This window comes from Hirundo rustica, chromosome 28 (genome assembly GCF_015227805.2).
Source record: "Hirundo rustica isolate bHirRus1 chromosome 28, bHirRus1.pri.v3, whole genome shotgun sequence".
Lineage (NCBI taxonomy): Eukaryota > Metazoa > Chordata > Aves > Passeriformes > Hirundinidae > Hirundo > Hirundo rustica.
Window position 1 is genome coordinate 1,207,981 of NC_053477.1, and position 19,772 is coordinate 1,227,752.

At 59.6% G+C, this 19,772-nt stretch overlaps 3 protein-coding genes across 3 annotated transcripts; all 3 read right to left on the reverse strand.

Moving 5' to 3' along the window:
- Nucleotides 1-84: 84 nt before the first annotated feature.
- Nucleotides 85-5,165, reverse strand: MAT2A (methionine adenosyltransferase 2A). Its single transcript, XM_040087877.2, has 9 exons — nucleotides 4,976-5,165; nucleotides 3,507-3,584; nucleotides 3,305-3,427; nucleotides 3,113-3,225; nucleotides 2,895-3,038; nucleotides 2,596-2,814; nucleotides 2,043-2,225; nucleotides 1,804-1,937; nucleotides 85-1,464 (listed from the first exon to the last, which is right to left on the reverse strand). The coding sequence occupies exons 1-9, from the start codon at nucleotides 5,064-5,066 to the stop codon at nucleotides 1,362-1,364; spliced, it is 1,188 nt and encodes a 395-aa protein (XP_039943811.1). The 5' UTR covers nucleotides 5,067-5,165; the 3' UTR covers nucleotides 85-1,361.
- A 1,197-nt stretch (nucleotides 5,166-6,362) lies between these two features.
- On the reverse strand, nucleotides 6,363-11,140 carry LOC120764126 (histone H2A.V-like). Its single transcript, XM_040087913.1, has 5 exons — nucleotides 10,952-11,140; nucleotides 7,775-7,847; nucleotides 7,133-7,251; nucleotides 6,933-7,062; nucleotides 6,363-6,688 (listed from the first exon to the last, which is right to left on the reverse strand). Exons 1-5 carry the CDS (start codon nucleotides 11,138-11,140, stop codon nucleotides 6,627-6,629), a joined length of 573 nt encoding a protein of 190 aa, XP_039943847.1. The 3' UTR covers nucleotides 6,363-6,626.
- A 6,534-nt stretch (nucleotides 11,141-17,674) lies between these two features.
- PURB (purine rich element binding protein B) lies at nucleotides 17,675-18,679 on the reverse strand. The gene has a single exon (XM_040087882.2). It carries the CDS (start codon nucleotides 18,677-18,679, stop codon nucleotides 17,675-17,677), a length of 1,005 nt encoding a protein of 334 aa, XP_039943816.1.
- Nucleotides 18,680-19,772: the final 1,093 nt, after the last annotated feature.

The window sequence follows — 19,772 nt, forward strand, 5'->3', positions numbered from 1 at the left end:
CAATCTCTCCATCTCCCACTGCCTCAGTTTCCAAACTCCTTCACCTGTCCCCTGCACCCATTTTCCCCACACACTTGAGGAGGCTCCATCTAACCCATCACTTTTATTGAGATTCTTTTCTTTTTGAACTCATTTTTGGATTCAGTGGATCAAAACATTTGGACGAGACCTCCCGAAAATAGTAAAACCAAGAAAAAAAAAATCCTCAAGGGCAGGAGAAAGCCCCCCCTGCCCCTCCCCAAGGCACTCTGGGGGCCGGAGCCTGGGCGGGCAGTAAACAAGCCGGCTTCTCTGTACCACACCGGCCACCAGCGCCACGCCCAGGGCACCCCCGGCGCTCCAACAAACCCAATCCTCCCATTTCACCCCAAATTGGTGGGGCGTGGGGGGAGGGTGGGGGGAGGGGAAGAGGGGGCTTTCAGGGATCAGGAGCTGCCGGCAGAGTGCGGGGACTTCTCTGTACTCACGCCCCCGCCTCGGCGCACAATAAATACACCAAACCTTCAAGTATCAAGCGCCAAATGCCCCCCCTTTCCCCCCAACATCTGGACAAAATTGGGGAGCTGGAGGGGTTGTGCAGTTGGGGAGTCACTTCAGCTTTTGGATTAAACCCCTCCCCCCCCCCAAATAAAAGAATGTAAAATGTTTTCCTCTGGTACTGAACCCTCAAGGGGGGGAGGGGCTGGGGATCGGTTTTAACGTGTCCCCCCCCCCCAAAATGTGCATTTTTGGAAAAAAAAAAAAAAAAGGTTAAAAATGAGGGTTAAGAACCAAACCCAGCACCAGCAAGGTCCCAAGGGTGTGAGGAGGTGGAATGGGAAGTGTTTTCCCCACCAGTGGGACTGGGAGAGCCAGAATGAGAATCCTCCTTGTGGAATGGGGCTGTGGGGGGACACACAGGGAGGCAGAATGAGGGTTTGTGTGTCCCCCCTCTGGAGCAAGATGGGGGGGTCCCCTTGATGTAGTGGAATTTGGGGCCAAGAAGGAATGGGGAGTGATAAAATGGGGTATTCCCCCACAGAGCAGGACTGCTGGGACCCAAAATGGGGTGGCCCTTGCCACAGTGGGACTGTGGGGGCTTGGAGCAGGGCGAGAGAGGGCACTTGGGCCTTTTTCTCCATTTCATAGCTTGGAGTAAGGATAGATTTGTTAATAAACATCCAGAGGGATTTGAGGGGACACAGGGGCGGGGGGCTCCAGGAGAGGCACGTGGTCCCCACACAACCAAAACGATGGTGAGAGACAATGGCGCGGCCAGGGAGCCTGGAGGGGGAGGGAGCTCTTTCCCCCAGAGCCCACGGGCTTCTCTGTAACCTACGCCCGTGGGAGTGGGGGGAAAAGCCCTAACAATGCTTTCTTCCTCAGTATTTTAGTTTTTTGGGCACTTCCCAAGGGAAACTGTCCCTACCAAAGTGGCCATAGGCTGCAGTCCTCTGATAAAGGGGCTTCTTCAGATCCAGATCCCTGGAATACACAATTCCCGACTCAGTGAGGTGGCCCCGGGGTCCTGCCTTCGCCCCTTCCCTGCCTGGCCTGGGGTTCCACAGCGGCGCCTCCACCTCCTCCCCACCCCGGGGGGCAGTTGGAGCTTCCCCGGCCGCTCCCCCAAAACAGCTCCTGGCACCGGGGAAGCTCCAAGCGCTCGGCTCCAGCGGATACTTACCCCATCTGCACCCCGAGCGCGCCTTCTCCGTTCGGCCGAGCGGCTCCGCGCTGGGTCCAGGCGCCAGGCAGTCCCCAGTCTGCTCCAGAAGGGACCCCCGCCTGCCCCCACCCCCCGGCACAGACCTCCACACCCATTACCTGACGATGACCCCAGGCCGCAGGTCAAAGTTCTTCTTGACGATCTCCAACAGCTCCCGCTCGCTCTTCTGGGACGTGCCATAGTGGAAGATGGAGATGGACAAGGGGTGCGAGACCCCAATGGCGTAAGAGACCTGCAGGGGGGAGGCAGGGCTGCGGGTGAGACCAGACCCCCAAGACCATGGGGAGAGGGGCCCCAGCACCCACCTGGACCAGCCTCGACCCAGAGCAGCACCTACCTGCACCAGCACCCTGCGACACAGGCCGGCCTTCACCAGGGACTTGGCCACCCAGCGTGCGGCGTAGGCGGCCGAGCGATCAACCTTGGTGTAGTCCTTGCCCGAGAAGGCGCCGCCGCCGTGCGCGCCCCAGCCCCCGTACGTGTCCACGATGATCTTGCGGCCTGTCAGCCCTGCATCACCCTGTTGGGGACAGAAGCATCACAACCTCATCCACACTGTCACCAGCGTCACGGTTATAAAGCCATCGCCATGCTCTCACTGCCGCCACCATACCATGCTGTGACCCCTGTCGTGTTACCACTGTCACCATAACCACAGCGTCTCTACCACCTCTGTGCCATTCTCACCACCACAAACCGTCATAACTGCCACCACTGTGCCGCTGTCAGTGGTCACCATGTTGTCACCGGCCCTCAGCACTGCACCATCACTGCTGCCATCACCGTGACATCATTGCCACCGCCACCATCATGCTATCGCAAATGTCACCACCACCACCGGTGTCACTGTTGCCACCACCGTGCTGCCCCCACAGTGCCCTTCACTGCACCTGGGGCCCGCCGATGACGAAGCGGCCGCTGGGCTGCAGGTGGTAGATGGTGTCATCGTCCAGGTACTTGGGGGGCACCACGGCCTTGATGACTTTCTCCTTGAGCGCATCGCGCATCTCGTCCAGACACACGTCCTCGTCATGCTGCACTGAGATCACGATGGTGTGCACCCGGATTGGGATCACCGCCCCGCGGTCCTGCATGTACTGCACTGTCACCTGCCAGGGGACACCAGTCAGGGGCCAGGCTGGGGAACAAGGGGCTTCTGAGAGCTTTGTGGACCCACCGGTAATCTCACCTGGGTCTTGGAGTCAGGGCGCAGCCAGGGCAGGGCTCCGCTGCGGCGCAGCTCGGCCAGCTTGGCATTGAGCTTGTGTGCCAGGACAATGGTGAGGGGCATGCACTCCTCTGTCTCATCCGTGGCATAGCCGAACATCAGCCCCTGTGGCACAGGGACAAGGGGGTCACGCCCAACTCTCGGTCACACCACAGGGACCCCGTGGCCCCGGGTCTCACCTGGTCACCGGCACCAATGTCCTCCTCGCTGCGGTCCAGGTGCACACCCTGGGCAATGTCAGGGGACTGCTGCTCCAGGGCCACCAGCACATTGCACGTCTTGTAATCAAAACCTGGGGAGACAAAGGGGGCTCTAGTGAGCCCAGTGCCACCCTTGTGCTGTCAGTGAGGCAGTGGCAGCCCGGGACACACCTTTGGAGGAGTCGTCGTAGCCAATGTGCCGGATGGTGTCCCGAACCACCCTCTGGTAGTCCACGTTGGCCCGGGAGGTAATCTCCCCCGCCAGCAGGATCATCCCAGTTTTGGCAACAGTCTCTGCAAACACAAGGGTGACATCAGCATGGTGTCACCTCCACGTCACCAACCTGCTGTCCCCCCTGGTGCCCTTACTCACCACACGCCACCTTGGCGTCGGGATCCTGCTTGAGGTGGGCATCCAGGACAGCATCACTGATCTGGTCACAGATTTTATCTGGGGATACAGAGAGCAGGAGGCGTCATGGTGGCATGGGACAGCCCAACATGGCACAGCCTTTCCTTCCGGAGCCTCCAGCACAGGGATCGGAGCCCCATAATCCAGGAGCCCCTCAGGGTGCACACAGCCCTTGCCTTGTCCCCTGTCTGGAATTCCAGGCATGTCCCAGTTAAGCTCCAGCTCCAACTAAGGCTGAACCCTGTGGCACCACTGAAAGGATCAGATCTGTATCCGAGCTTCCCAAATTCACGGCATGCCAGCTTTCAGCAGCTCTGCCTCCAGCCAAGGCTGCTCCAGCCATACCTCACTAGACACCTAGCCCCCTCCTGCTTCCAGGGCATTTTGTGTGGGGCATCCGAAGAGCCACCCATGTTCCCAGGACTGCAGGTGTCCTTGGCAGCGACCTTCTGGGTGAGGACAAGGCAGCGCCCAGCTGGGGTGAGGGGAGGATCCCCCGGATGTTTTTTGGTGGGAAAGAGTGAGGAAATGGACCTCATAGCCTCCTCCCTCAGGCAAAGTGGGGGGAGCCCCAGACCAGCCGCAGGTTGTGCCCTCGGGTTGTGGGTGCTTGAGCCAGAAGGAGCAGAGTTATGGGGTACTGTGGGGCCCCAGTGGGATCCAGAACTGATGGGAACTCGGTAGGTGCTAAGTGTGCCATGCGAGTGGGTGTCAGAGTGGCCAGAGCTGAGAGGGTTCGCGGTACTGAGCGCGCCCAGGCAGAGGGCACTGGGCGTTGGCAGCTGCCTGCGCAGATTAACGGTCATGTGCCCCAAACCGGCGAGGACAAAGACCGGGAGAGACCGGCAGCGGCAGGTATCGAGCTGGGGAGGGGGCTCCAACCACCATCCGGGAGAAGTAAAACCCCCCAGGTGTGGCGGGAGGGCACATCTGGGGAGACTCGCGAGACTTCATCACCGGCTTGGCGGCATCGGCGGCACCGCGGGGGAGCGTGGGGTGGGCTGAGGGAGACACTCCGGCCCGGGGGCTGTGCGTGGCGGTCGCCTGGCCTGTCTTACCCTCGGCATCCATGCGGGGAGGGAGCCCACGGCAGGGGTCCCGTGGGGTGCGGGGGCACCGGGAGCTGCTTAGTCACGGCTGAGTCACGGCGGTACCGGCACGCCGGTGTCCCGCCCCACGCGGGCAGCACGTGCGCGACGGGCCCGCAATGCGGCGAGCGCGCGCCCCCCCTCACACTGCGCGCGCGCCCGCCCGCGTCACCGCCGCTCCCCCCACGCCCCCGGCCCATCATCACTGCCTCCATCCTCATCCTCATTTCCTTCATCTTCATCCTCACCATCCTCCTCCCCACCCCACCCCTACCCTACCCCCCCCGCCGCCCGGCCGCGCCTGCGCGATCCCCGCCCCGCCCAGCCCCGCTCGGCCCGCACCTGGGTGCCCCTCGCCAACGGATTCGGAGGTGAAGAGGAAGGTGCCCTCCTCGATGAACACCTCGTGGAAACCGTTCAGTTGCCCGTTCATGGCGGCACGATGGGTGGCGACAGGCAGAAGGGGAAAGCACAAGAGGAACAAAACCAGAGCGCCGCAGCGATGAACTGAACGCGGCGCCTACCTCGCCGCCTCTAGTTATAGCCTCCTCGTCCCGCCCCGCTGCTGCGTCCAGCCAATGGCGAGCGTAATACGCACCACGGGGGCGGGAGACGAGAACCACTGCAGCCGAGCAGGGGGAGCACGTTACGTAACGCGGAACTTGGGCTCAACCTCCGGGACAACCTGTAGCACGCCGCTGTCAGCCGAGCGTTCACAGGAGTTAAGTCGCCGGTCGGGCCGTTTCCTCTGCCCCACACGGCGCAGTGTTGCGGACGGACACTGCTGCCCACGCCGTACTCCCCCGTAGTGGCACCATGGTGCCTCCCGCGCGGCCCGGCAGCTCGAGGAGCACGGCGGTGAACGCATGCGCCCGGCGACGGCTTTGAGTGCGCATGCGCGGTGCACAGCCCGCGGGCAGCGAGGACGACCCCGCCTCCCCGCCGCCATCTTGCGGAGACCGGTGTCGCCATTGTGCGACCTCGGGCCCGCCGGGACCGACCCCAGCACGGCTCCACCCTGGCCCCTGTCCGCGGTCGCCACCGGTCCCGCGGCTACCCCAGGAGATGGGCCTCGGTGGGGCGGGTCTGAGCCCAGGCACGGCCCTAACGGTGCCCCAGGCCGTTGGGGCCACTTGACGCCTGATGCAACCGGCATCTGGTGTTGCCAGTGGAGGAGCCGCCCCTGCTCCGGCTCCCCCCCGCCACCGCCTCCGCGTCCGGCTCCGAGCACCCCCGTATCCAGCTGCTACATAAAGGGCTCGACAAGAGCTTCGGCAGGAGCCACGTGCCCAGGGCAGTGACACCCAGGATGGACAGATGCCACCAAGAGATAGAGATCTGGCACCCACACAGCCAGATCTGACAAACACCCAGACTCCCAGCATCCATTTGCTGCAGGGTGCCTGAGCACTGGCACCCCCAGGCCGTGGACGGACAGACAGCCCTAAGGGCGGGGCAGACACACACACGAATACTCCTGTATCCAGGCCAGGACAGATGGACATCTCCATCTCCGGGACAGACCCGGCCATGTCCTCCCGGGAGGCAGGGCCTTGGAACAAGCCCCACCCCACCAAACATCCGTGTAGTGGGCGGTGCTCATCCCTCCCCGTGTCTTTGGACAGGGGCTCCCTTTCATGGGGCCCCCTTTGCCCCTCTGCCTGGTACTGCAGGGTCCCGACAGCCCCCCCAAACCCCCTTCCCCCACCACCACTGGAGACAGTCTGGATTTTTGTAAAAAATGGTTTATGGGTTTCCATTTTTGTATAAAACACGGGGCAGCCGAGCCACTTACCCACCCACCCCCGGCTGCCACCCCACAGCCTGCGGTGTGTCCTACTCAGAATCTAAACCCATCCCAATGTTTCCTCTACAGTCAATCCTCTATGCTCTTCCTTTGAACTATTCCTTTAAAAAAAATTCCTCGTATCCCCGAGATGTTCCTGTGCCCAGGTACAGTACGATGACAAGGGGATCCGGTACCACACTCCCTCTATGCCGTTTTCTGCTGTCCCTTCTTTCCAATCAGGGACTTGTGGATGTGGGGAATGACACCTGCAGAGAGGAGGGGAGAAATCCCATCAAGTCATTTGCAGAATTCCCAAGAAACTCCAAAAAATCCTCAATTCCCCATTTTGTAAAAATCAAGTGTGAATGTCGAGTGGATCCCCCTCAGCGTGAACCCAGGGAAGCAGCAAGCCCATGCATTTATGCCAACGGCAAAATCCCTATTTGGTTTCCCCCATTTCCCCTTGCTAAAATTTGCACTCAAGGATGGAAACACGGGAACGACACCTACCTCCACCAGCGATGGTGGCTTTGATCAGGGAGTCCAACTCCTCATCACCACGGATCGCCAGCTGCAGATGCCGGGGCGTGATCCGCTTGACTTTGAGATCCTTGGAAGCGTTGCCAGCCAGCTCCAGCACCTGCAGGACACCAGGAAGAGGTGGGAATGCCGAGGGCAGGGGTGCTGGGGCTGGGGAGGGGGAATCCTACCTCAGCAGTCAGGTACTCAAGGATGGCTGCGCTGTACACGGCCGCCGTGGCTCCCACACGCCCGTGGCTGGTGGTCCGAGTCTTCAGGTGCCTGTGGATGCGGCCGACTGGGAACTGGGGGTCAATTAATAACCTCGTTAACACCTACAGCCCCCTGCAGTGTGCATGTTTACACCCTACACTGCTGATCTGGGCTGCAGCTTCCAGGAGCAACTCTCCAAACAGAGGACTTAATTATCACTATCCAATTTCATTATTACTAATTAATATATATTAATATATGTAATAATAATAGATTGTTATCATATTGTTATATATTGTTAATATATTGTTATTATATATATTGTATATTGCTGCCACAATTTAGTAAAATATAATTATAGCTTGTATAGCATAAAATAATTGTATTTCAATTATTATAATTATCAATTAGAAAATATAACTAGTTAATTCTCCCAATTAATCCTCCCATCCTCTCTGTCCCACCTGACAGCAAATCCACTCTGCAAGCCCAGGTCTCCACATTGTTCCATAAGTCTCCAAATGCCAAAATACTCAGTTTTGACCACAAAGAAGAGGGTTTGGGGCCCCTCAGCTGCCCAGCATTCTGTTTCCTGGTGATTCCCTGTGCCATACCTGCAGCCCCGGCTCGCTGGGAGCGTGACACAGCCTTGGCCTTGGCCTTGCCGCTGTCCTTGCCCGCCTTGCCGCCAGCCTGGGGGAGAAAGGGGCCTGTTAATTAATCTAATTAATCCCTGAATCCAAACAATCTCATTAATTCTAAGACAGAGGGACCTGCTGCAGGATAATCTGGCAGCTCCCTGGCAACTCACGACCTCTCAAACCACGTGAATTCAAGAGGAAAAACAAGGGACGTTTTCAGGGTGCAGCAGCTGCTCCTTTACCCAGGCGTCTTATTCCTATTGCCACTATTCCCAGTATTTTCCAGAAAATGCCAAATGGGGAGAAAGCAGCCCAAAATCCCCTTGTTGGGTATTATTTTTCCAGCAGTTGTGAGCCCACTTTGTTTTCAGATTCAATTTCTCCACACACTGACATTGGGCACTAGGCAGGACACTGATCCTGTACATGGGAATGTGAATCCTGTGGGATTCAGGGCTAATTCCCCTCCTGCTCCAGAGTGGGAAATCACCCAGGAGCCCCAGAAATTGTGGATTTAATGAAAATCATGTCGGAAGGGGTGGAAATGCCAAACCCAAGAGTTTGGGAGTTGCTGAGTAACAAGGAAGAGCTGACCACGGGTTTGCTGGGCTCTCCCATCCGCTGTCAGGAAATCCACGGATTCCAGGGATATAGGAAGACCCTATGATGTCATTAATCACTAATGAGAGCTGTTCCTAATGAAGGCGAGAGCCACGGGTGATGCAGAAAGGCAGAGGGAGCTGCACCTTCCCCATGGGAAAGACGTCAGCAACCCAAAATCTATTCCAGGTTAAAAAAACAAAAACAAAAAAAAAACCAAACAGGGATAAAAATCCCCCAAACCAAAGTTTTCCAGCCCACAGAGAGACAAGAAACAACAGCAGAGGGAGACAGGAACCTGAAAACACCCTGGATACTCACAATCCCCATTTCTAGAGCATATATTGATCCCACAATCCCCATCCCCTCTAAAAAGGAGGAATTTTGCCTCATGGTGAGGGAGCTGAAAGGATCCAGAAACACTAGGGAAAGCAAGTGGAACACATTAATCCTTAAAACAAGATGCTGGTTAACCTGGGAATGTCCAAGATCTGGGACTCATTCCAGCCAGGGGAGAATTAACACAAGGTTCAGTTCAAACATTGGAAAAAAAAAATTAGTCATGAGGGGGCATTAATTAATCCCAAGGTGATTAAAACAAGCAGAGGGCACCAGGTGAGGCCATGGGGAACCCAGCAAACCCACTCTGTGTCCTGGCAGGTGAGACAGGAAGGGTCTTCAGGGCGACTTGGAGAAACACTGTGAAGCACAGGAGTTAACTTTCATCAGTTGCTCCACAAAAAGTATAAAACTCAAGGAGGGCCTTGGGTGGAACGAGGGAGGATTTGAGGGGAGGAAAGGGATATTTATGGGAAAGAAAGGGGGAGGAAAGAGGAACTCATGGATATTCCCTTGCTCTAGGAATCAAAGGCAGCATTGGGAAAAGCACTGGCTGTTCCCACTGAGGGCTTTTATCAGCCAGCTGTGAACTTTCTCACTGCCCCATCAGTTGGAGCTGCCTGCTTGATACATCTTCAACAAGCATATGACTAAGAAGAACAAGAAGAGTCTCACTGTGGAAATTCTGAGGTTTGTCCTTATTTTCACCAACCCTCCACAGGGTTTGCAGAGGGAACAAGGGAACTTCCCCCAGCCCAGCTGCCTCCAGCTCCGTATGTGACATCATCTCACTCTGTGCTGGGAGTGAGGGCTCCTGGACTCCTCTCTCCTGAGGAGGCAACCCCAAGGAATTCTCTCCTCACCCTCTGGGCTGGGGCTCCCAAGGACTCAGACAATCCTTGGGACATCTCCATCCCTTCTCTCCACCAAAGCCCTCATGCTCCTCGCTGGGAGCTAAATCCTCCCTGGGTCTGACCAGGTGGATCCTTCACAGCAGGCAAACGGTTTTTTTCCCCCTTATTGCTTCAAACAGGATTAAAACCCCTCCAAGCAGCAACTTCTTATCTCCTGCTGCACGTTCCCAGACATCCCTGAGCACAAGTTTTTGAAGGCAGCAGGAGTTGCATAATCCAATGGTGTTTCTCCATTAATGCCGAGGGATCGGGGCCCCTACCGCCAGCTCCGGAACTTCCGTGAATCCCAGAGCCCCCCATGGAACCCCCTCGAGCCCACCTGTGGATCCACAGAATGCCCCCCCCCACCAAAGATCCCCTCAAACACCCATCACCCGTCCCCCACCAGGTACCACAGAACCCCCCAAGTTCCTGCAAATCCACGGAAATCCCTTGCGGATCCACAGAACCCCCTACGTCCCCTCCAGAACCACAGAACCTCTCCTGCAGACCCACAGGATATCTTCACAGAACTACAGAACCCCCCCGCGGTTCCACAGAGGCACCCGAATCCCCCTACAAATCCACACACACCCTCTGTGTAATCACAGAACCTTCCCGTAGTTCCATGGAATCCCCAAGGCCCCCAGCGAATCCACGGAACCCCCCTCAAGGGTCCTTTGAACAGCCCAAAGCATCTTGCAGATGGACGGAACCTCTCAGAGATCCACAGAACCACCGTAATCCACATCCCCCCGCCCTCCCTCGCTGACAGCTCCATACACGGCTCCCCCCATGGCCCCTACGCGGCCACAGGAACGGGGCACCGGAGAGAATGAACCCCCCCCCCGTCTTCTTCCCCCACGGACCAGGCCATTTCCCAAGAAGCGGGCTGAGATGTATCCCGTGTAACCCCGGAGGAGGCCTCGGGCGGCTAAGAGATCCCGCTCGGGCCCCTCGAATGACGTTTCCCCCCACGACAGCCGCTTCCTCCCGTCCAATCGACCCGGAACCGGCACAAACTGAGACCGAGGAGACACCGGCCGACACGGCAGTGCTCTGACAGCACTGGAAGGCACCGGCGGAGCCGGATTTGGGCGGCAGGATAAACCCCCGCCCAGGAGCCAGGCGGCAGCGGCCACGGGGCATCGGGGGGGCACCGGGACGGACCCAAGGTCACGGACCGGGGCCCATCCCCCTCCCCCCGCCCGGTCGGGGCTGACAGCGGTGCCCATTGGCAGTCCCACGGGGCCTGACTCGGCCCGGCCGCGCTGTCCTGGCGGGCCCCCTGAGTCCCAAGCCCCAGTGCTGCCCCTGCCCTCACCATGATACCGCCGCCGCCGTCCGAACCCCAAAACCACCACCGCGCCCGACCCGCCTCAGGAGCCGCCAGACAATGACCCGCCCGGGCGGGGGCGGTGGGCAGCGCCGCGTTACAACCAATCACGGCCTCCCATACTAGTTTGAACATCCCGCGATGCCCAATGGACGAGCCGCTTCTTTCCCCGTCCATCACTGGCTCCGCCCCGCGGCTCGTTTAACGGCTGTGTTGCCTTTGCACACGGCACGCAGCGGAGTGGGGGCGGGCGTGCACGCGTCGGTGACGTCACAGCCTGGCGAATAGCGACAAAGAACACCGCGATGCGAGGCGGGGTTATGATGATTGACAGCTGATTGAACAAATAGAAAGCGAGAGTTGTTTCCCGCCCATTTCATAGCTCCGCCCCCGGGTCGTGTTTGTGTCGGGGAGCCGGGGGAGGGGGGAGTGGACCGTGAGGGGAGCGCGGGCGGTGGGCGTTTGGCGGGTACGGGAGGGCCTCAGGCCCCGACAGAGGGTCCCACTTGGTCCTGAGTCTGCTAAAGGGCTCCGCGGGGCCGGGGGCTTTGCATCGGACGTGGTCCGGCTCTGCTCGGGGCTGAGAGAGGCCCCGGCATGAGGGGAGCCCGTGTGGGGGCCAGTGCCTCTGACTCTTCCCTGTGTTTCTTCGGGGCGGTATAGAAATAACCCGGCGCTGCCCGGTAGGATGAGTGAGAAGGGCGGTGGTAGTGAGGTAACGTGGACCCCGCAGCCCCCGGGCCGGACTGGAAGCTGGGGCAGACCCTGGGAGGCTGAAGAAACTGTCAGTGGTGACGGCAGGGGACAAGTGTGGCCAAAAAGCCAAGAACATTCACGGCACTGTTGGGGGGAAAAGGGCCCCTTTTCCGAACAAATGTGTTACACTAAATAAAAACTCCGTTTCTCATGACGGACCCCTTTCAGTGTCAAACGGAATCTGTGTGATTGGCTGAGTTTATAAATGGCATTGGGGATTCCCGAGCGAGGGTTGGTGATAGGGCAGTGGTTTTGGAGCTGCTTGGCCCCGCACGGCGCAGCCCTGCCCAGGCTGGGGCCGGAACCCGGGCCCCTCAGCCCAGCTGCACCCGGGCCGGTCACTGTCTCCAGGGCCATCGGCTGTCCCAGCTGCCCGGCCTCAGTGTCCCTCCAGCAGCCCCCGCCCCTCGCCGCGCCGCGGGGGCTCAGGGCATCCCAGACCCACCCTGCTCCACCACCCTGAGGAACGGGCTGGGGGAGGGAGGCACCTGTTTCGGGTCCCCCCGGCTGTACCGGCCTCGGTGCCCGTTTCACTGCACTGAGCAGGGGAGAGGTGCACCGTACAACCCCCACTCCTCGCTGCAGCTGCCGAGGGGCTCAAGGCAGCCCCCAGTCCCCCTCCCTGCTCCGGCTGCGCCATGGCCGAGGTACGGGCTGTGAGGAGCAGGTGGGCGAGGAGAAGGAGGAGGATGTCATCTGTCATTGTCACTGTCCTCCCCGGAGTGTCTGCCCTGCCCCGTCAGGTTCCCCCCAGCACCGAGCAGGGCCTGGGGCGCACCGCGCATCCCCCGCCCCTCGCTGCAGCTGTCGGGGAGGCTCAGGGTGCCCCCGGCCGCTCATCCCGCAGCTGCTCCCGGCACCCCGGGCAGCAACTGCCGCCGGCTGCGCCCCCCCCGGGCTGCATCCAGGCCCTCTCCGGCTGTCCCCGGGGCCTCTCCAGCTGTCCCCAGCTCCCCCGTCCCCCGGTTCCAGCCGGGGGGGGGCCGGAGCAGCTGCGGGGTGGGATGGGGCCGGAGGAGCCGTTCCCCGCGGCCCCGGGGATATGCGGGCCGGGGGCTCGGGGGTCGCAGCAGGCCCCGGTGGCGATGGCAGTAATGACGCTGACGGCGGCGGCAGCTCATGCGCAGGCGGGTCCCCGCGTGTCCTCAGATGAGCCCGAGCCCGCAGGGAGCCGCAGCGCAGGGGGCGGGGGCTGCGGCACCGCCGATGGGGACACGGCACGGGCACGGGCACGGGAGGGGGCACCGCACCGTGCTTGTGCACACGCCCAATGCACACACCTGCACGCGTGTGGCACAGCCGTGGGATGGCACACGCACCTGACAAACTCCACGCAGCCGTGTGCGTGGCACACAATCTTTCACATCTGTGCGCACTCACCTGTGCACGCACCTGCCTGAGCCCTGGCACACGCACCACGAACGTGCCGCGCCAAACCCTCCCCGCCTTACACCCGCACACGGCAGGCAGCCATGTGATGGCATGCATGCTTTACACACACACCCACAACAGGCAGCCATGTGACGGCACGCACACTTCACACACACTTTACCCACATACACGTTATACCCGTGCACACGGCAACCTGAGCTGTGACACAACACGCCTAAGCAACACCAAACCTTCTCCCTCCCCACCTCACACCCCCAACTTCCCTGAGTCAGGCGATCCCCTCAGGATAAGGTGAGGGACCCCACATTCCCTGTTAGGGACCCCACATTCCCTGTTCGTGACCCCAAGCCTTCACATCCTGCACGTCCCTGTAACACCACAGGGTGACCACCACACCCCTCACCACAACGGTGGCACCAGCTTCACCCTCCACGGCCCCCCACGGCACCCCCAAGGAGCAAGTCGGGTCCAGGCTGGTTTTCATTCACTTTTCCGCATACTTTTATTTGTTACAAACATACAATTCTTTAAATATAGACTGTAAAACTCCATTTGCAAAAATCTGCTACGTCAGGAGTGCTCGGAGCAGGAGGAGTTCGTCGCGTTGGCCTCGTCTGCGCTAGTGGTAACACCCAGGACCTGCCTCCGGCCCCTGGAGCCGCCCCGCCGGCCGCAGGGAAGGGACACAGGGGCCCCGGCCCCCCCGGCTGCCTAAAGTGCAGGTTTGCTTTAGTTTTTGTTTTTCTTTCATTAAAAAAATAACAGGAATAAAACTTTATTTTTTTTTTCTCTTTTCGGCAAAGGAACATCATGGTGAGCGCTCAGGGAGGGAGGGAGGTGGCACTCCCGGGATCTGCTGCTCTGAGGAGGATCCAGTGCTCGGAGGAGGATCCAACATTCATAGGATCCAGTTCTCAGAGAATCCAACTCTCCGAGGAGGATCTGCTGCTTGGAGAAGAACCCAGCTCAAAGAGGAGGGTCCAGTGTTTGGAGGATCCAACTCTCAGAGGATCCAGCTCTCAAGAGGATCCAATTTGGAGGAGGATCTGGCTCCTGGAGGAGAATCTAGCACTCAGAGAAGGATCTGGTGCTCAGAGGATCCAGCTCTTGGAGGACCCAGTTCTTGAAGGATCCAACTCTCAAAGATTGGGCACTCAGAGGATCCAGCTTTTGGAAGATACAATTCTTGGAGGACCCAGCTGTCAGAGAATCCACCTCTGGGAGTGCCTGGCTCTTGGAAGAGGATCCAGTGCTCTCCCCACTGATGCTGTCCCAGCCTCCTGGCTGGGCTGACCCGTGTGCTGAACCCGCTCTCAGCCACTGCTCCGAGGCCAGAACCCCCAGGGGTTCTGTTGTGGGGCTGGATGGACCCCAGGGGCCCCAGGCCATGCCGTGCTCCTTCCCGGCCGTCCTGCCCAGATCTGAGTTCTCTCACCAACATCCAACCCTGTTTCCTCGTGGCTTGGGTCTGGTGCTGCTGGCTCTACCGGCTCCGCGAGGATGAGGAGGGCGATGCCACTCGTGGCCAGGCCTCGCCCTGCAGGAACATCTGGGAGCATCCACAGAGCCAGCTGGGATTTCCCACTGGGAATACCTGCTGAGCTCCATGGTGCACCACCCTGCATACTCCCAAGTGCTCCCTCAGCTGCTTTTTCTTTTTCTTTACCAGGCTTTTTTGTGATTTTTTTTTTTCCACTTTTTGCTTTTTCATGAGAGACCAGTGAAGGGCTGGGTAGGTTTTGTCACTAACATTAGGAGCCACCACTGGCACGACCCCCTCAAAACATCCCCCATCGCTCCCAAATCGCCTGGAAACAAGGCAGGAGAATCTGAATTTTCTTCCATATTTTTAGGGCAAAAATAATTGAAGCTATTTGAACTTGCCGTGGAAGCACCACCCACTCCAGACCCAGCCATTTGGGGTATTTTCCACTGGGTTTCGGGGCATTGTACAAGACTTCCAATATTCTGTCTGTACAGCCATCGTCGCGTTCTCCATCAGCCCCTCTGGGGCAGCAAAGCTGGAAGTACCAGGAATTTGGGATATTTTTTCCCCCTATTTGTGGTTTAAAAAAAAAAAGAAAAAGAAAAAAGCAATTTGCCCATTTTCTACAGAATTCAACCCAAAACTCAACCGAATCTGAGCTATGTACACACAGCCATGTCTATACACACAGAGATGGGAAGGGGGTTCAGGGGAGATGCCGGCGTTGTTCAGCTTTCCTGGGAAACACCCAATGGCTCCTGGGGGGCCCCAAGAGAAAAAAACCCCAAAACTGCCCCCCAAGATCCCCTCCCCCATGGCCGCTCCCCTTGCTCCAGCTGACACCTCAAATCCCCTTCTCCTTGTTTTATCTCATTTTGGCTGCTTTTTTTCTGCTGTCTTCCCCCGACGTGCTCTGCTCTTCCCACCCAAATGGAGCTGTGGGAGGTTGTGTCCATGGATCCAGCGCTTCTCTGGCCCGGAAAGGCTCCTTGAGCCAACGCCAGGAGCTTTTTTGGGTTTAGTACTGGATTTTGGTGGTTTTGCCTTTTTTTTTTCCTCTTCCATGTATTTCTAGCTAGATCCCAGAGCTGGGCCAGGCTGGCAGCGATTCTGCTGCTCTCCCAGAGTAGAAATAAGGCTAAATCACCGCAATTCAGCTACAAGAAAAAAACCCAAAGGAATATATATGTATTTTTTTATATATATATATATACACATATATATATATATATATATGTATCATCCTCTTCAAAAATAAAAGGAGAGGTCCCGCGGCTGGACGCCGGTGAGTCCCGCGGAGCTGGGAGCATTTTTCCCCCCAAATCCGTCGTTGCCGTCGTGGTTTATGGTTTTTCTCCGTGGCAAAGAACACAGGACCAGGAGGATGGGTGGATACAGCAGGAATTCACCAGAAAGAGCTGCCTGAGGGTACAAAATACAGTACGGACACATCGGCCATCGAGGAAAGACTATTGCTCCCGTGTGAGTGAGTGAGGGATCCAGGTCCTTTGCGACGGAGAAGGCTTAAAAATGGGATAAACGGAAGAAATACGCTTTAAAAATCCCTTTAAAAAGAACGACGGCAGCGGGAACAGTGGGAGCAGTGGGATGGGGCCGGGAGCTGGACGGACAGACGGACAGCGGCGTTCCTGCGGCGTGGGGGTGTCCCCAGGGGTCTGCAGCTGTTCCTCGCTTCCCAATAAATATGGAGAGAGGGAGATGCCGGATCCATGGAAATAAATTAAGGAGGCAGCTGACTGGGCTCCCAAAGATGGATTAAAAGGAAAAAAAAAAAAAAAAAAAGTAAAAGTAAAGTCCTAGAAGTGGTGAAACTGTAGGAGAAGAAGAGGCAAAACTTTGGAATGAGAACGATGGAGTTCAGAGTTATGGGAAAACAGGGTGAAAAACCGGAATTCTGGAAAGGGCAGGACTGAGCTGAGGGAGTAAAAAAGAATTTAAAAAAAAAAGACTATTTGAGAGTGGAAAAATTTGTTTAATAGGAGGTGGCTGCAGGGACCAGGCGGCGCCAGGGCCAGGCCCAGGGGGGCAAAAAAAAAAGACAAAAGGAGGCAAAAAACAACAATAAACCTCCAAAATCCACCCCCAAGGTGCCAGGGCCGGGCGTGGCCACGGATTTAGGGCCGGAAAATCCAATTTGGGTGAAGCCAAGGGGCGGATTCTAGCGGGTCCTGGTGAAACGGGGCCGGAGGCGCCTTATTTGGAGAAGGGGAAGATGGTTCGCCCCGTCGAGTTTTTCCTTGTGCTTTGTGCCGGCGCCTCCCCCTTCCCGGCAGGAAACGGGGAGAGGGGGAAAAACCGTCAGAAATCGGCAAAACCGAGGAAATCTTCCCCAGTTGTCAGGGACCCGCCACCTCGGGGCTGGTTCCAGTTCGGGTACCCAGAGTTTGCATCCCAAAAAAAACCCCAAAAAAACCCAAAAAATCAAAAAAGAAACCAACAAACATGGAAAGAGGAGAAAAGAAAAAAAAAAAAAAAAAAAAAAAAAGGAAAATGAAGGAAAAATCACAAGCCAAGGGAACGGCCGTTGGTCCAAGGTGCCTCTGCTGCTCCCCCTGCCCCCGGCGCTGCTGCTCGGCTCCGGGGCCCTCGGGTGCTGGTTTTGATGGGGGGACACCAGGAGGGGTCTGCGGGTGACCTCCCATCTCCCCCAAAGCAGCGAGTCCTGGGGGCCAGGGGTCCCATGGTGGGAGCAGGGGAGGGGGCGGGGGGGGCCGCGGGTGGCTGCATGGTTGGGCCGGTTTCTCTCTCTCCGGTGGCGGCAGGAGGGGGGGGCTTGGGGACACCCGTGCCCCACCGCTGCTGTGGGGAGCTCGGGGACCCCTTTGTCCCGTTGCTGGAAGTGGGGACGTGGGGCCTTTGGGGTCCCCTTCACCCCGTCGCTGGGAGGGGTGTAGGGGGGCTCAGGGACCCCTTTGCCCCATCGCTGTTGGGGGGGGGGAGGTCGGGGACCCCTTTGCCCCATCACTGGGAAGGGGGATTGGGGCCCCCTTCGCCCCGGGGCTCAGGGGGGGTGGTGGGGGGCCGGCGTCGGGGTCGAGGGCTGGGGGGGGATCGGCTCAGTCGTCGTCCACGTCGTCGCCGTCGGAGTCGTCACCGGCGCCGCTGCCGCTGCCGGGTCCCGGCGGGCCGGCGCGCCGGTCGTAGAGCTTGTCCCGCTGGCGCTCCTGGATGTCGCGCATCTCCTCGGCGTAGCGGCAGAAGGCGCCACCGAACTTGGCCCAAGCCTTGTAGGGGACGGTGATTGCGTTGCGGTAGGACGGCTTCACCTCGCTGACCCGCAGAAACACCCCGTACTTGTTGCAGCCCACGTCGAAAAAGAAGCGCTTGGAGTCCACGGTGATGGACGTGCCCTCGGGCAGCTCCCCGTAGAGCCCCCCGCCGCCCGGGCCGCCGCCGCCGGGGCCGCCCAGCTCGTCCTCTTCGCCCCCGTAGTCGTCGATGAGCTTGGCCAGGGCGTCGCGGAACTCGATGAGGCCCTGGGCGGGCAACGCAATGGTCTGGCCGCTCTGTAGCCCGGGGGGGCCTCCCGCGAACCCACCCGGGCCGCCGGGGCCGCGGTTCACGGTCTGGCGGATGCGCAGGAAGCGCCCGCGCTGGTTTTCCTTCAGGTCCAGGTAGTACTTGCGGTTCTCCCGCACCAGGAACTCGCTCTTGAGGGCGCGGCGGGGCCCAGCGCCGTCCTCGCCCGGCGGCCCCGAGGCCTGAGCCAGCTGCTCGGGGCTGGACGGGCCCAGCTGCGCGTAGTGCTCGATGAAATCACCCAGGTAGTCGCGGAACTCGGCAGCCACGGCCATGGAGAGCGTGAGGCGGCTCTTGGAGCCGCCCGCGCCCACCTCGGCGATCTTGAGGAAGCGGCCCTTGGCGTTCTGCTTCACGTCCAGGTAGAAGCGCTTGTTCTGGATGTCCAGCCGCTTGGACGCCAGCTCCTGCGTCTCCTGCTCGGGGCCGGCCGCGCCGCCGCCGCCGGGCCCCGCGGCCGGGCCGGCCCCCCCCGCCCCGCCGCGGGCGGTCCCGAACCCGCCGCCGCCGCCGCGCTCGCTGCCGCTGTCCCCGTCCGCCATCTTGTCCGCCCGCCCCGCGCGCCGCCCGCGTCCGGCCCCGCTGCGACACCGCTGACGTCACCGCCGCACCGCCGCCGTCACGTGCGCCGGGGGCCCCGCCCGCCGCGTCCCCGCGCGCCCCCGGCGAAGCTCCGCCCCCCCAGCAGGCCCCGCCCCGCAGCCCCCTCCTCTCCAATTCCCGCGATCCCAGTCCAGCCCCCAGCTGTCAGTCTCCATTGCCTCCCCTCCCATTGGCCGCTGGGCCCAGGCCCCTCTCCTCGGCCCCCTCCCCTCCCGGCGCGCCGCTCCATTGAGCGCCGAACTCTGCTGCCTGTCAGTCAGGACCATCGCTAGCTCCTATTGGTCAATGCGGACAAGGCTGCGCCCCCCGGCCGTCAGTCTCGGCGCTGGCAGTTCCTATTGGTCCCTCAAGCCACGCCCCAGCTCCTCCCTTCCCGGCGCGCTCGTGCGCAGCTTCCCGCCTTTCCCTGCTGTCATTCACAGCCTCCTGCAGCACCCATTGGTCCGCGAGGTGCATAGCCCCACCCCCTGCTACCACTCATGCTTAGCACAGCCCCCATTGGCCAGTGAGGCTCACAGCTCTGTCCCTTCCAGCCAATGGTACGTGACATCATGGACAGTCACCATGACATCATTGATGTCATCATGGCTGGTCAGTAGCACCGGGCCCACACTTCAGATGGGCAGCCTCCAGGTGCTCCCTTTCCTCAGCAGGGCCTGGAGGTCAGAACCCACACACACTCCCCCCCCCCCCCGCCCCCCCCGGTATGGGATGACCTGCCTGAGGGGAGTCCTCATGTCAGGGATGTGGCAATCCCTAAGGGACACCCTGGGATCATGCAGGGTCTCTGGGGACCTTAGGGGAACCAACAGGGACTTCCCAGGATCTCCTCAGAACCTTCATGCACCTCCTGAGGTCCCATGTGGATCTCCTGCCATCTGGTGGGGCCTTCTGAGTGCCCTCAGAGGAAGATGGAGCCACAGGCACCTGGTAGGATCGGTGTCCTGAGACCCTCCAGGAGGATGCTCCTGCCCATAAAGGTTTCAGCCATGGGACAAGCAAGCACATGTCTACGGGGACAAACAGGTCCCC